Raw genomic sequence first — 16,108 nt, 5'->3', positions numbered from 1 at the left:
AAGCTAACTATATATAAGCCTTTTGAGACAACTAGTTAGAATCTTCTTTTAAAAAATCTTTTTTACACTGTGGGGCACAACTCAATAGGTCATAAAACCAATTTAGAGGAACATTTTTTAATATCAGAGTAATAAGTATAAATATTGTTTTGAAAAACATGTTTCAGTTTCATACAAATGCCTGTATGTGTGCCTGCTCACATGTATTTAGATGTGCATGTAAAATGGATCTCTTATTGTAGGTCAGAGTGAAAAGTGGTTGGAAACCATTGCTCCACAGGATAGGATGGATCTATGGCTTCTTGGTCCTCTGAGGACCCCTTTGCAGCATAACCACAGGACAATAACCACACTATTTGCATTTCCCTTTTTGGTCTTGGTGCCCACCTGGCTAGACAGGCTGCACTCCCCACTGACAAACACTGGCCAGTCTAGCATCATAGCCAGTACTCACCACTATATATTTTTGGTCTGACCTACATCCACAGCCTTTTCTGATCTATGAAGTTACTGTCAACAAACTGGGAGGTATTATTTATCTTCCTCCCATGGGTTAGGGTGACAAAGAACCAACCCTGGGAAAAATACTACTAAGAAGGTTGTCCTTCAAGAAACAACAAAGCTCTTTCTCAGTGTTCCCTTGCAAGCTTCTCCCATTTCAACTAAACTGGTTGACAGGAATTAAGGCTGTGCATCTGCACACACCAAAAGTCTTTATAATCATTGAAGAACAACCTCATGGCACTTCAGAAATTCTCCATGCTCCTCTGCTCCATGTGGTTGATGATACCAGGAGAGACTGAAGAGCATCCTGAGACAGGAATGTCTAACATGCAGTTTTAGTAAAGAGGATTGAGCATGATGTAATGAAGATGCCTGGACTGCAGTGTGGTGCTCACTCCCTTAACCTGTGAGGGTCATGATTATCTCAAATGTAAAAGGTATGTAGCAAAGGCTGTAATAAAGCTACAATGAGAAAGGTGAAAGAATTGGAGTAAGCAAACTGATATGCAAAAAACTCAAAATATTATTTTCCAACTAAAATAAAAGTTTGTCACTTGCTTCCATAACAGTCCAAAGAAGATGGTCCCTTTTGGATCCAAAGAGTTATTCAGGAACCCAAACTGATCTCCTCCAAGATCTCTCTTGGCCATGCCATTGTGATGGAGGGAAAAGTAGGCAGACCCGTGCCTGAAGTGGTTCATGTGCCTGGCATGCAGGGGGCACACATCACTTCATCGGGGAGGGTGGGGGTACTATTTACTGTGGAAGACTTCAATGACCAGCTCATGGCCTCCTTCACAGGAATTAACAGTCAGCAGGTGCCTGGTATGTACCAAATGTGCCACCAGGTTCTTAAGATACAGTATCTCACCTGGTTCTCCAGCAACATTAAGTGTGGTGGGTAATACAATCTTAATCTTACAGAAAAGGAGACTGAGGTCCAGAAGATTTAAGTAATAGCTCAGTAAACCATTATCATTCTCTTTAATGGGGCAAACATTGAGTTTTTACTATTTTCAAATGCTTTTAATGTTTCAAAAAAGGACATTGTCTTTAGTTGGCTTATTGTGGTAGATAGAATGGACCCCCCACAAAAAATGTTCAGACACTGATTCCTGGAATGTGGGGAGGTTACGTTACATGGCAAAAAGGACTTTGCCAATATAATTAAGGTTCTTGACCTTAAAATGGGAAGATTGTCCTGGATAATCTAGATGAGCCAAATATAATTATACGAACCCTTAAGAGCCAAGATTTTCTGTGGCCAGAGTCGGAAAGATGCAGCAGAAGGTGGAAGTCAGAGAGATTCCGTGGGGAGAGGAATTCCACATGCCGTTGCTGCTCCTGAAACGTAAGAGGCTTTGCACGAGAACGGATGGAGAGAGGGCTTTGGGATGACAGCCAGCAAGGATGCGGGGCCTTATCCTACCCCCACAAGGAACTGAATTCTGCCAACAACCTGATGAAGCTTGAAAGCGGACTTTTCCCCAGAGCCTCTGGAAGGGAACCCGGCCCTGCTGACACCTCGAGTTCGGTCGTGAGACACCCAGTGCAGAGAAATCTGGTTGAGCCACACTGTGCCTGAATTCTCTGACACAGACATAATCAGCGGGTGTTGTTTTCAGCCATTAAGTGTGTGGTTATTCATTTCAGCAGCAATAGAACAGTAAGGTGGTTCTCTTCTCTAAATCTTTGAAGGCAGATGTTCTTTTTTAAAATTTTATTTATTTATTTTTAGAGGGAAAGGGAAGGAGAGAAGGAGAGAAACATCAATGTGTGGTTGCCTCTCATGAGTCCCCTGCAACCCAGGCATGTGCCCTGACTGGGAATCGAACCGAGATTGTATGGTTCGCAGGCTCGCACTCAATCCACTGAGCTACACCAGCCAGGGCTGAAGGCAGATGTTCTTATTTGAACTCTATGGATTGATAGAGGTGAAATTCACAGCACACCTAAGGATTTGAATCTGGCTCTGTCTGACTTTAAATATTTTTCCCCTATGATGTCATTCTTCCTTCCATGAAAGGTTGAAATGTATTATAAAATGTACATATGTACATAGTGCTATGTGACTCAAAGGTGTGTTTATTAGTATTAGGAATAATATTGATTCTATAAATATAAATAGGTTTTAAGAGTAAATAAGCAAAAAAGATATTGAAATACAGTAGACACAATGGTTTTGTTTAAATATTACTGCCAAGTCTAAAGGAAAAATGAGACAGATATTATCTTGTGAACTATGCCTTTTAAAAAATTAAAGAAGCCCATTTTTGCTTGTATAAATGATTAACAGTTCCATTTTAGATCTGTGACTCTGAGACAAGGGCACATTAAAGCAAAATAGAGGTAGACAGTTTAATTCACCTTTAATATTTTCTAAAAGACTGAATTGCTCTTTTGATCCGGCAAGTGGATGAATTACCTTTCCCTGCCCAATAATTTTTTGATTATACACATATATGAGGGAAACAGAGAAATGAGTGACATTTTGAGATTTCATAAGGATAAACCTACATTGAAGAACAGAATTGACATGTAAAAGATCCTGATGTCAGTCTTTTATAATGATAAAGCTTTGGGAAAAGTTCATATGAAAGAGCTACTTAATATGTCCATGCAATTTTCCCAACCTTTGCTCTTCAAGGAATGAGAAATGGAGGCTGATATTCCTAATATCCACTGGGGATAATATTTTCAGTTTATTAAACAATTATTTGTTCTTTTTTCTAAACTCTAGACCTAGCTTCAGTCTGTTGCAGATTACTAAGCAGTCTATATTCAGATTATTTATGTGAGAGCTCACCTGTGTAAGAGTGATGATTGCTCTGCTCTCATTTTCCTTCATGTCTTCAGTCTCCATGCCTGAAATTCAGTAGTCCGGGCAATTTTTTCCTGTGATAGATGAACATAAATGCAGAAAATAATACAACAATCTCCTCACTTTTCTACAGTTGACAACTGCAGTCCTTTTTTTAAAAAAAGAGATTATAGTTACAATAGCAGAAATTAAATAGGTATAGGATGCTCATTTCAGAGACATTAAGAGTTCTGTTTTATTTATGTCTTCATTGGTATATCTCCACCTGATCTAACCTGTTCTCCTCTCATCCTAACAGGAATACTATGACAAAGGAGATTACATTATACGAGAGGGCGAGGAAGGAAGTACCTTTTTCATTTTAGCCAAAGGAACGGTAAGGATTAATTGTAGCTTACTTAAAGTAAATAAAAAAGTCTTGTCAAATCAGTTTGCCGCCAACACAGTAGTGCTCTGCATTGCAACATAAGAAGTCCCCTGCACTGAATGGGCAAATGAGTTTCTGCTCAGAAGAGTCCTGTGGGATTCAGTCTGAGTACTGGGTCTGGGGGCACAGACAAGACAATAGCTTCCTAGTAACCTTAGCAGGGGAACTGATTTGCTGTGGACCTCATTTTATCGTGCATTAAATGACAGGGTTATTTCCGAGGTCCTTTCTATCTATGAGTGTGTGATTTTCAATCAGCCCAGGAGTCCCAAATCAGAGCTGGAACATTTTCCCATCCAACACATTAGGACAGTAGCAGGTGGGGGAGGATGAACTCAGCACTTGAGGGCAGCAACGGTCAGGCATCAAGCTCTAGAACAGTCTGGCTCAGGACTTCGATTCACATACAGCAGCTCAAGTTGATCTAGATGCTGATAAACATTTTATACAATATAGAATTGCACTTTTTTCTTACCCAGATACATTTTGATTGCATAACATATTGCCAGTTGTTCCTAAGTTGACTCTTACGATGGTCCTCAGAGATAAAAAGCATTTGTCAAATACTGAAGGAAAGAGTAATCGTGCACCTGTGTCTATAAACAGTTGGGTTTTTAAAAATGCTCTCTTCTTCATGGAAAAGTTGATCATCAGTGAGTCAGGCACTGCCCTTTGTAAATTGGTGTGTGACTGAACTTTAAAGTGGGCTCCCAGTGAAGGAAAAAATTGACAAAATAGTTTCAAACCTCAGAAACTCCTGAACCCTCAGAACCACCTTTATAATTCCCATCCAACCTGGGCCCTGTGCTTGGAAAGAATTATGGCTAAAAAATTATTTCTTAAAAACATTTTTTAATTCATTGTGACTTAGATAAGTGCTCATCAGAATTTCAACATGAGGCAAGCCTTGTAATCATCTTGAGTTGGAATAATTCTAACCACAAACAAGGAAGAGTGGAGTTTTTGTGAGTCTCTGCTGTGGGGCCTCTGAAACCTGCCTGCTCTGTGGATTGCAATGACGTGTGAAAGTGTGTGGGCCCTGCTCCACGTCCACATTTCTCACAGTTTTAAAGCGTCCACGGGATTCAGTGAGTCAGTTACAAACACCAGATACAGAACTCCTGATGCTTGGGCTTCTTCTTGATTAATTTGTCAACTCTATTCATCATTTCGAGACAAAGTTCCCACAGGACCATTATTATTTGCTTTGACTATCACTAGGAAAGAGTGGGCTCACATAAAAATGTTTCACTTTGGGAGGTGGGGTTTGAATAGGACTCCTCCTCTCGCAGAGGGTGGAGGCATGCGATTGTGTTAAACCATGGGATTCTTCCGTGCATTCAGTGCCCGGACCACTGCCAAGTTTCTTGCTCAGTCAAGTTTGCGTAGAGCTGCAGGGTGTGGTTACATCAGTATGTGCTCAGATCCTCTTTCTTTTCTTCTCTCTCTTTTTAACTGTTTGACATAATGTAGGTAAAAGTCACCCAGAGTACAGAGGGCCACAATCAGCCACAACTGATAAAAACTCTGCAGAAAGGAGAATACTTTGGAGAAAAAGCTCTTATCAGGTGAATCCATGAATTTATGTACCACACTAAAGCAGTTATCTGTTTTGCATGTACAACTACTCATTTAGAATTGTCATATTGAGCTTCCAAATTAATGAGAGCCAATGTCTGGGAATTAAAGAAAAATTATAAAATACTTTTGTGCAGGAAATACATCAGAAGGTCATAAGTTTGTTAGTGAAAACAAGGTGTTTTAGTTTTAAAAAATTGGAGAATGAGCTTTAAAAAATCAAAATTATTATTTTCTCTTAACAAGTTTTCCATATTTCTACAGTTTGAAATATTGGCATTTTCCTTCTTTAAAAAAGTCAGATAATGCCTTTATACATTTTGTGTGCTTTTTTAATCATTGTGACAAGACTGCTATGTTTTTAAGAATTTTCATCAGCTTATTTTGCAAGTTTTAGAAAAAACTTAAAGTAATGTATTTGAAATTTCTATCTGAACATTAGGCCTTTTGAGTTATGAATTTATTTGGTTCATCAAACATATGAAAGAAATATTTAAAAAGGTTAATCAAGTGGCTGAGGAGACACTTTGCACTTCCTGGAAGTCAGAAAACCACCTCAACTCTGAAGAATTACATTTTCATAAATGTGAATAGTTTTATAAAAGACCAAGTTAAAGTTTTTAGAAACACCATTTTTTGGAGTTTTATATTTGTTCCTAAGCAAATACTTGATACGAGTTAAGCAATTCTTTAAATTTTATGATTTTATTTATTTATCTTTAGAGGGGAAGGGAAGGAGAGAGGGAGAGAAATGTCAATGTGTGGTTGCCTCTCATGTGTCCCCTGCTGGGAACTGGCCTGCAACCCAGGCATGTGCCCTGGCTGGGAATCGAACCGTGATCCTTTGCTTCATAGGCCTTTGCTCAATCCACTGAGCTACACCAGCCAGGGCCAATTCTTTAAAATTTATATTACTAAATGCTTTCATTTCATAAAGAAATAAAATAAAATCACAGGATCATAAAAAGGAGCAGTATTTCTCTTAATTTGTCTTCCTCCATCTTTTATCGGGATAGCTCCAGTTCTGCTTATTTGTATGTAAAGAAAGAACCAAAAAAGTGTTCATAAATTGACATCTGAAGATAAGTTTTATTATTTTAAAATCATGATACTATTATTTTTTAAAGAAAACCAGGTATTTAAAGTTAATGTTATGACTGACTATTATATAAACAATTTAAAAATTAATTTTAAACACAACTTGAATTTTTCATTTCCATTTTCTAGTTGGTGATGAAAGTGTTTTAGTAATAGGGAAATTGTCCTTTTTCCTTTGTTTATTTCTGACAGAATAGGATACATTCATGTAATATGAGTACATAATGCCATTATTCAAGACTTTAATGTATTCTCAAGATTTTCCTATTATTCTTCTTATAACTTCAAGCAAAATAACTAAAGTTTGAAAGTGCAGAGAACTTCATAAATGTACTATAGAGTCAAAATAGCTTTTGAAGGGAACTGTACTGTCTTATTTTGCAGGATGTGAAATGATTTGTGCTGTATGTTGCAGCTAGCCAATCACAGTGGGTTTTTTCATGAGAAACATGGCAATTTACATTTAATACAAACACTGCACTCCCCAAAGCATTTGAAAGCATAAAGCTAAAGTCAATGAGGAGAGTTGGATACAAACATATTTTACATTTTTGTGCATTTTTTATGCTATCGCTTCGCAGGGCCACAGACTGCGATGCAATATTCCTTACATCCTGTATATTTTCATGACTTGCCATTAAGTAATGCAAGGAGTTCTTTTAGAATTTTACGTACAAAATAAATCCATGGCATGCAGTTATTATGAAAGAAACGTGTGATTGACACACATCTAATACTTACAAAGTGTTTGCCGAGAGTGTTTCTAGTCAGAATGAGGACAGCACTGAGGAGGGAAAAGGATGCCGTACCTCCTCTTACCTGAACTCACAAATCAAGTAGTTGGCCCTCGTCCCAGATCGCAGCTGTATCCATGTATCTATAGACATGTGGACACGTACCAGTTGAGTACAAGCTACCCAGCTCCCGATTCAAAATCTCATCAAGCTTTTTAGTGTTTTCAGTAATGTCTTCTAACAAAAAAGCTGTAAGCTTGGGAGGGACTGTGGGTCGTGTGCCCTCCCAAGGGATTTCACAAAATCTCTTGATGCCAATCTCCTGATGGGGATGGGGGACTTCTTTGGAGTGTAGAGATGGCTGCCCAGGTTTCTCTGCCCCATGGCTAAAGGAAGATGTAAGAACTGTACTCTGTGGGGTGCATCTTCTGATGCAGTTGCTTAGCGCAGTCTCAGTGTGCCTGCTACTGCGTAGTGGAATGAATGAATGAATCTCAGAGCACTGGCTACCATATGGGTGCACCTGCTTTTCAGTGTCTTTAGTTCGTAACTGTTAGAGGGAGGAAACATTAAATATAAGTCTCTAGATACTTTACCCAACACTTGACCTATTGGTATTCATTGGGTTACTAGATTTACCATCATTAGGTCACATGCCATAATTCATTGTGTTTCAGATATCAGTTGTAAGATGCACCAGTATGTTATATACCCTGAGAAAAAAAACATTGCTATTAATTACACTATGACTCGTCACCAATTGTAAGACACATTCTGATTTTAGAGATTTTAGTGGAAGATGTATGCATTATATTCTATGAAATGAAAGCATTTTAGTGTTTTTTAATTTATTGGGCGATAGGGCATTAAAAACATTTCCTTTGGGCTTTATTCTTGATTGGCTCATTGTATGTTAATTTCTTAAATGTTTCTCCAGTAAATTTCTACGATCAGTTAATTTTATTTTTGCCTGCCTATTCATTAGCAATTCCCATCTGATCAGAGGAGAGCTGTTTTATTTTGGCAGGCACAAGAACACAAAGAGATTCCATACATAGTCACAGTCGCTGATTCCTCTGCATTCCTGGGACAGTTACCTTTTCCCCCCAGAATTTCTTGTACACATAATATTTATTTGGAATTTATTTTAAATTTTTTTTTGGGGGGGGAAAGGAGGGATATAGCTTATGATGTTTTTAAAAAAGCATAGTATTTGGAAAGTTTAAGTGATAATGTTTTACAAAGTAGCAAATCCCCTAATAAAAATAGGTGTTTAATTTCTAGCTGTAGAAAATTGACTTCCCTCTTTTTGTCTGCAGTGAAGACGTCAGATCAGCTAACATCATTGCTGAGGAAAATGATGTCGCGTGCCTCGTTATAGATCGAGAGTGAGTATATTGACATTGTTGGAGAAGGCAGGCTCCTGTCACCTTTGAAGATGCGGCCTTCTGTTATTCCAAGGGCCCATCTGTCTTCTCATTCATCACCACTTGGAAATATTGGCCAATCTTCAGCTGCAAGTACATTCTATTAAAATTCATGGGAAGGAACTGGGCCTTCTCATCCGAATCTGTCTTTGGCAGTGGCAGATGCTGGCAGACTAAATATTTTGTGTGTAAAGTTTGTACATAAATATCAGCAATAGATTTAAATTCTCCATCTTCCAGAGAAATGGCTGTATTCGTCCTCATAAATTTTCCCCATATAATAGAGTTAACAATTTCATAATTTGTTTCTAAAATTCTCTAAGCAGTCAAAAAATTTTAGACAAAACTGATCTCTCTCAGACAATATATAAAATATTAGTAAACAATATATATTTCTAGAGAAGTTTTAATTCAACACTTGTAGTAATTTGCAAGTGATGTGTGTCAATATTAATATCTAAATGTCTTAGGTCATTTTTAAGAATAAGTCTTGTTTTGTGTCCTTAACCCACTTCAAATTATATGTGAATTTGATTCCTTGTCTATCTCACTAATCAGTTGAATATTCTCTAGTTATATTAAAGGAAAATCAGACATACCAAAACTGGGTCATTCTATAAGAAAAGCTATACTGTAGTCAAAGAAACAAAGCAAACCCATGTGAAATATTAACAAAAAATCATAACAAGAAGTATCACAAAGGAATGTATAATTGATTTCTAATTGAATACAACATGTATTGAATATAGAATCATAGAGCTTTAGAGATGGAAAGAACTTTAGAACACTTAAAAATCTTTTTATTAAGGAAACTTTTAAATATTTTTAAAAGTGTTATTATGAACCTCATAATGCAAGTTCAACAATGATGTATTAATGCCTTATTTATACCACTTCACCACTCCTCCCTACTTTCTCCATTCTATTTTCCAGCAAATCCCAGACATAAAATGTCATCACCTGTGAAGTTGAGTAGCATCTCTAAAAACCAAGTATTATTTATAATGCATGACCACAATAACTTTAACATACCTGAGAAGTTAACAATAATTCTTTCTTTCTTATTTTTTATTATAGAACATTGTATTAGTTTCAGGTGTACAACATAATGACTCCACATGTGTCTGTACTGTGAACCGATCACCACAATGAGTCTGGTGAACATCCACGTGTAGAATAATCTCTCCTTTACAGCTAAGATCAGGGAGTCCCAGAACAGTGAAAGGACTGCTCCACTGGCACCATCTGTGATGGAGCAGGGACTCCTGCCCAGGTCGCCCGTTTCCTTCAACCTGCTTTACACCGTGCCATTCAGCTCCCATAGTATGTGTTCAATAAGAGAGACAATCTGTAGAGTATGTCCTTTCCCATGTCTTAAAAAAAAAAGACTTGGTAAACCTGAACTGCAAGTCAGAAAACTACAGAAATGTTTTTTTTTTCTGATAGCTTATTTGCTTTCATAACCTTAAAGAATTCACTATATAACTTCTAATAACTTACATATTCGACATATTATGATGACGCTAACATACATAAATTATTGAAAACAATTTACAAAGCCTTGAATAACCATAGAAATGGTCTTTCACAAGCTTAAGAAGAATGTCAAGTTGCAATGGTAACCATCAGCACAGAGCTTTTAATTTAATTTAATGTTATTCATTTAGAACATTCAACCAAACAGTTGGGACTTTTGAAGAACTCCAAAAATACCTTGAAGGCTATGTGGCAAACCTGACCCGTGATGATGAAAAAAGACATGCAAAGTAAGTGGAGGGATATTTTCCTAAGCTGGGCATGATCACAGCAGTCAGTGAAGAAGGGGACAAAGGGATGTGATTTACTGTTATTGTGCCTTCACAAGAGAGTTGGGGGGAATTCTTTTAAATTGCCTCCCACAAAGAGGATGAAACTCACCACTAGTATGATTGTTTCAATCTGTAAGTCAGCAGCTCCTGATTTGGGTAATGAGTAGTGATGGTAAGGAGAAATTTCCCAATAGTGGGCCTTGGAAAGGGATTCTTCACATTGTCTGGTGCCTTCACTCAAAGGACAGTAATTCAGAAGTAAAGCTTCTGTTGCCGGTGGAAATCAGACAGGAATGCCAAGGCATCAGAGTTGCCCATTCTCTGATTTCAGATTAAAAACTAGTGGTATAGTCAGAGTTATTTCAAAATATAAGGGAGCTATTGTCCATTAGATACCTTGGGGGGGGGTGTGTGTGCGTACGTGTGTGTGTGTGTGTGTGTGTGTGTGTAGGAAGAAGTTGGGTAGGGCTCTAAATGTAGCAATAATGAAAAGGAATTTTCTGTTTAAAAGAAAAATCTACTTTGTAAAATTAAATTTATTTTAAAATCCTTTGCTATAATATTTTGTAGAGTGAATACTTAAGCATATGTCCACCAGAGAGTACAATTGAAGGTGAAGAGTCAGAAGTTCTAGAAAACTCCCATTTAAGTTAAATTCAAGCATTTGATCAGGACCTTATATGGGTTTTTTGTTTGGTTTGGTTTTTGGCAGAGAATGTATTTTCAACTTTTATGCCAAAGGCCTTTTGTTGCAACAATCTATGAATATTTAATGCAGAGCAGTAAGCCTTAAATAAAAGAAAAATGAGTATTTCCAAATAATAATAGTTTGCAGGAAGTATATATTTTATATTTCACAAAGTAGCTACTCTGGTTCAATCATAGAAAGCATCAAGATCTGACAAAAATAGCAAAACGCGATGTGACTCTCACGGAGGCATTTCTGGTTTATGCAACAAAGCAAATGGCTCTCAGGTTTTATTGCTCTCACTGACTCTTTTCAACCGCTTCATGGAGATGTATTATAAATACCACACAAATCACTCATTCTTACCTCTCATTGATTCAGTTTGATTTTGTCTATTTCTTATTATGTGTGTGCATGCCAGATTTTGTTTGTGTGTTCTATTATTTTAACCCCTGATGTAACTGATTCTGATCCTATGAAAGCTGAAATAGCCTTTGTGGAAAGTGTAGGCAGTCGTCACTCAGAAATAAGACTGTTGTAAGTGTGGAAGTTGTGTGTGGCATGATCCCTTCTTGGCTCCTTACGGAGGTGTGTATAAAGTGTCACTTCTCTTGAACAGGAGATCCATGTCTAACCAGAAGCTGTCCAAAGCACTCTCTCTGGAGATGATTCAACTGAAGGAGAAGGTGGCCAGATTTTCCTCTTCATCCCCATTCCAGAACCTTGAGATTATTGCAACACTGGGCGTTGGTGGGTTCGGAAGAGTTGAGCTTGTAAGGGGTTTACGTTTCAAGCATCTGAGAGAAGCCTTTGACTTTTTTGTTTTGCTTTATATTACAGTCTATCTTGGAGGAATGTATGAATTGTCATTGCTATTATAAATGTTGCTTTGAATTGAGAAAGTATACTTTTCAGTTTATTTGTTGTATAGTGGCAAGTCTGTGCTATTAAGTAACTTAGAGCTGCTACTTCAAGCTTCTTCCATCACATGCTTTTGGGAATTTTATTCATGATGGTATTTATTGAAGAATGTACCACACAAGCATTCCCAAAGACTATAAAACCTTAAGAATGTATTTCCCAATGGCAAAATGTGTATATATGTATACTCACGACACATTCACTGTCTAGATACTAAAGAAGAATGTGTCCTGTGTAAGTGCCGTAGAAACAAAATCTTCAATATTATATATATTTTCCATCTCTTAAACAACTTCACTACCATGTCTATTTTTGGCTTTTATTATTCTACTTGTGGGTTGCTCAAAGTTCTTTATCAGAAAGAAAGAAAAGAAGATGAATGCAAGGGGATGCTGAAGAGCAGCCTTCGGTAGTGTTGGTCAGGACAGCTGGGACTGTATGGTCTCACTTCCGCTGCATCTGCCACATGACCACCTCTCTGAGCTGTAGGACCAGCTTCCCAGGAGGAGCAGAGTGGTACCATCGGATCAGGTGCTCAGTGGAAACTATAGGATGGAGATCTGTGACCTTACTAGATACAGATGGTTCTGAACCCTTGGCAATTACCAAGCCCTTCTCTACCCAGCAGATTTTTAACAATTCTCTTACATTAGCCTCTGGAAACTATGTTGACACTTCTATCTGCTGGATAGCCCTGGGCACAAGCAAATCTGAGGTGTTGCCATGAGACTCTGAATAATACACTTCACATGAGTCAATATTTCACCTCTAATGGGTGAGCAGGGAAGAGATGATTCCTTAATAGGCCAAAGACTGTTTGTAGTATTTCTGTGACATATGGAGAGGGGAGGGCAAGGTCCATCTGCAGTGATATGGTTCACCAAAGATCTTGGCAAAAGGACTGGATTAATAATGCTAAGGTCTGTTTTTTTCTATAGAGAATCATAATTGAAACAATAATTTCACCTTTAGTTTAACAGTCATAGGCAGCATTAATGGTAAATGTGAGAAAAATATGGGATTTTTGCACCATTTCTGCACAATTTTATTACTTGTCAAATGTAGTCTGCTTATGGAATTTCAAGCCTATCTGAATACCTATTAATGTCTTTACAAATTTCTTTTTAAGGGACTATTCTGTCTGTCCAGGCAGAACAGTGCTCTCCAATAGAATGTTCTGCGTGGGTGGAAATGTTCTATACCTGTGTCATCCAACAGGGTAGCCACTAGTTAGAGGTGGCAGTTGAACTTTTGAAATGTGGCTAATGCAACAGAGGAAGCAAATTTTTATTTTAATTAATTGAAAATTAAATAACCTCATGCAACTAGTGGCTATTACATGGGATAGTGCAAATACAGATCTTGATTTAGTAAGTTTTGTTTTGGGAAATCAAAGAATAAACACTTTTTGGCCTTCAGTTCTGGTCAAAGCTCATCATGTCACCTTTATAATTGAATAGATTTCTACGCATTAAATCTTTTAACTAGAGTTTCTCTCTTCCCGTTTCAATACAAATATTTTAGAATTTTGTTCCAGATATGTGAACTCTTTTAGACATTACAGTGAAGGGGACGTGTGTACCCCTGAATAAAACTCAGTTCCCAGAGGACTGAGTGGTTAAAACTTACATACTATTTTAATGCGAAAGAATTTTAACCTCTGTTCGTCAACATGTTTTGTACAGATGTCAGTCTTTCCTAGTAAGTGAATTTTGAGGAATCTTTCTCTTCTTACATAGGTTAAAGTAAAAAATGAGAACGTTGCTTTTGCTATGAAGTGTATAAGGAAGAAGCACATTGTCGATACTAAGCAACAGGAGCATGTGTACTCAGAAAAGAGGATCCTGGAAGAGTTGTGTTCTCCCTTCATTGTGAAGTAAGTCAGCATTTGGCTTCCAGAACTTAGGATTTTAGTCTCTTTCTGTGAGTGTTTCCATGCAAGAGGAAGAGGAGGCTGCACTTGGAACTCTGCATCTCAGGCACAGACACAACACAAAATGTTAGAAGTTTGAGATCTGGAGTCAAGCACCCAGATCTTTTTATTCTTAAGTAAAAATGTAAAGAAAGAGTGTGCATATGTGTGTGTGTTTGTGTGTGTGCATGTATAAAATTAATTCAGAACTTGGGAAGCAAGGATTCACTGGAAACCCCTTAGGAAGACTGCTACTATTGAGTTTCTGCAAGAAATGACATTTGGGCACATGTAGGCTGCCAAGGAGCAACAGACCATGGTTCTTGAGATGCCTAGAGGCCGAAAGTTCCACCTCCTGATAGTTTGTTTTGTCTGCAGCTATCACCAGAGCTGGGAAGAGAATATATTATTCTAGGCCATGGCTGTCTTTGCTTGTGAATTCATGGGTTAGTGATATAAGCCAATTTGTATTTTCTTATATGACTTTAATGTAGCTTTAGTGAATTCTGGGTGATATAAAGTGTTCTTTCAAGGAGTACAATTTGTACTTTTGGATCAAATGCCATGAAAGAAGCTTTTGCTAACCCATATTCCTATTTTTTTCAATATTAAAAAGGAAATGTGATCCCAGGCAATGCTGATAATAGGGTTATCCAGTTGCCTTTATATTAACTATGTCCTAAAAGGACAGCCCCTTTTTTTAAAACAAATAATTCATTAACTATAATGAACAGCTTCAGTGCATGGATTGGGTTTTGTTTATTTCCTCATTTCCAGCTCTTTACAAAGTTCTTGGCATATAGTAGGGTTATAATGATATGACAAATAAATATTAATGACATTTATTGAGAAATTAACATGTGCCTGACACTCTTCTAAGCAATATATATTTTATATGCATAGAATTATATGTATTTGTTTTAAAGTCAGATTTATTTTATATGCAATATATAGATATGAATATTTAAAACTGATATATAGTCAATAATATGTCAGTAACGTCTAATAAATATATAATCAAATGAATACATATATTCATTTGCTCTTCATAATAGAACAGTGAGGTAAATGTCAGGAGTGACTGATCAGGGACTCAAGCCTAGGCAGCTGGTTCTAGGGCCAGACCTGAATCCGTTCCAGGTGCTTTTGCTACTTGGACATGACTGGCTGCTCTGCCGTCTGCTCTCGCCTGGGTGCGGTGCTAGAGAGAAAAGGAGGTCTTCTGATTGAGACCCAGAGACTACTTTCACCCCGTGTGGGAATATGGTACCCTGCCCAGGTCCCACAGCAGGACTGGGGCTGTTGTCCCCCCAGATTCTCAGTGTGCTGCCAGCAGGGACTCTGGCTCGGTCCCTCTCTCACCATTGCTCCTAGGCAGAGAGGACCCCCTTGCCCAAGTTCATGCTCTCCCTCCAGGGACATCCTACATCCAGTGATGGCAGAGCGCCTTGAAGCTGAGGCTTTTGTTAGAACGGGATGGTAGCCCAACTCTCTCTTTGCCCAATTCTGCTTATTCCTCCACCATGGGTACTGCTGGCAAGTGTGACTCCCACTAAACTTCTTACAAACCTCTGTCTCACAGTCTGTTTCTTGAAACCAGCCAGAGGACATAAGACATGAGTAGGAATAAGTGTTATGCAAGGCAGATCTTAAAAGAGATATATGCAGAGGTCTCTGGGGTTTTGGAGGAAGGAGAGGCCATGTTTGGTGGGTGGGATAAGGAGCTGGTTTATCAGGAAGGCGGCCTCTGTGCTAGGCCCTGAGATGAAGAAGTTGTTTGTAGGTAGAGGGAGAATAGTACAAGTAAAGGGTCCAAGGTAAGCAAAAGCAAAATAGGGAAGGTCACAGAGCACTCAGGTATTTGGTAGCAGAAGAGGACCAATGTTGAAAATGTTATTGATAATACCCTCAACTAACTTTAGAGAGGTTTGAAAACTAGATTTCTATTAATAACCGTGTTTTTATCCATCTTCACAGATTGTATCGTACTTTCAAGGACAATAAGTATGTATACATGCTTCTGGAAGCCTGCTTAGGTGGGGAGCTGTGGAGTATATTAAGAGACAGGTAATGAAAGAAGATTATAATCAATAACTTTTGACTACTCACAAATGGCCTACATCATGCTATGTTCATCTTTATTTAAAAAGTCATGAAGGAAGTAGTTGAGATATGATTCTAAGAAAATAT

General features: G+C 37.9%; 1 protein-coding gene across 2 annotated transcripts in view; it reads left to right on the top strand.

Moving 5' to 3' along the window:
• PRKG2 (protein kinase cGMP-dependent 2) overlaps positions 1–16,108 on the top strand; it is an 86,173-nt gene that overhangs the window by 40,043 nt on the left and 30,022 nt on the right. Inside the window, exons 7-13 of one of the 2 annotated variants that reach the window (XM_037051039.1) lie at positions 3,624–3,701; positions 5,226–5,320; positions 8,482–8,550; positions 10,257–10,355; positions 11,705–11,858; positions 13,746–13,882; positions 15,896–15,985. In XM_037051039.1, the coding sequence (XP_036906934.1) occupies positions 3,624–3,701; positions 5,226–5,320; positions 8,482–8,550; positions 10,257–10,355; positions 11,705–11,858; positions 13,746–13,882; positions 15,896–15,985 (722 nt within the window). Of the gene's footprint in view, positions 1–3,623; positions 3,702–5,225; positions 5,321–8,481; positions 8,551–10,256; positions 10,356–11,704; positions 11,859–13,745; positions 13,883–15,895; positions 15,986–16,108 lie in introns of those variants that run through there. The other variant, XM_037051040.1, reaches the window with a different exon arrangement.

Source organism: Sturnira hondurensis, unplaced genomic scaffold (assembly GCF_014824575.4).
Source record: "Sturnira hondurensis isolate 20B ecotype Veracruz unplaced genomic scaffold, ASM1482457v3 Scaffold0007036, whole genome shotgun sequence".
NCBI classification, from domain to species: Eukaryota; Metazoa; Chordata; class Mammalia; order Chiroptera; family Phyllostomidae; genus Sturnira; species Sturnira hondurensis.
This window is presented reverse-complemented; position numbering and strand designations above follow the sequence as displayed.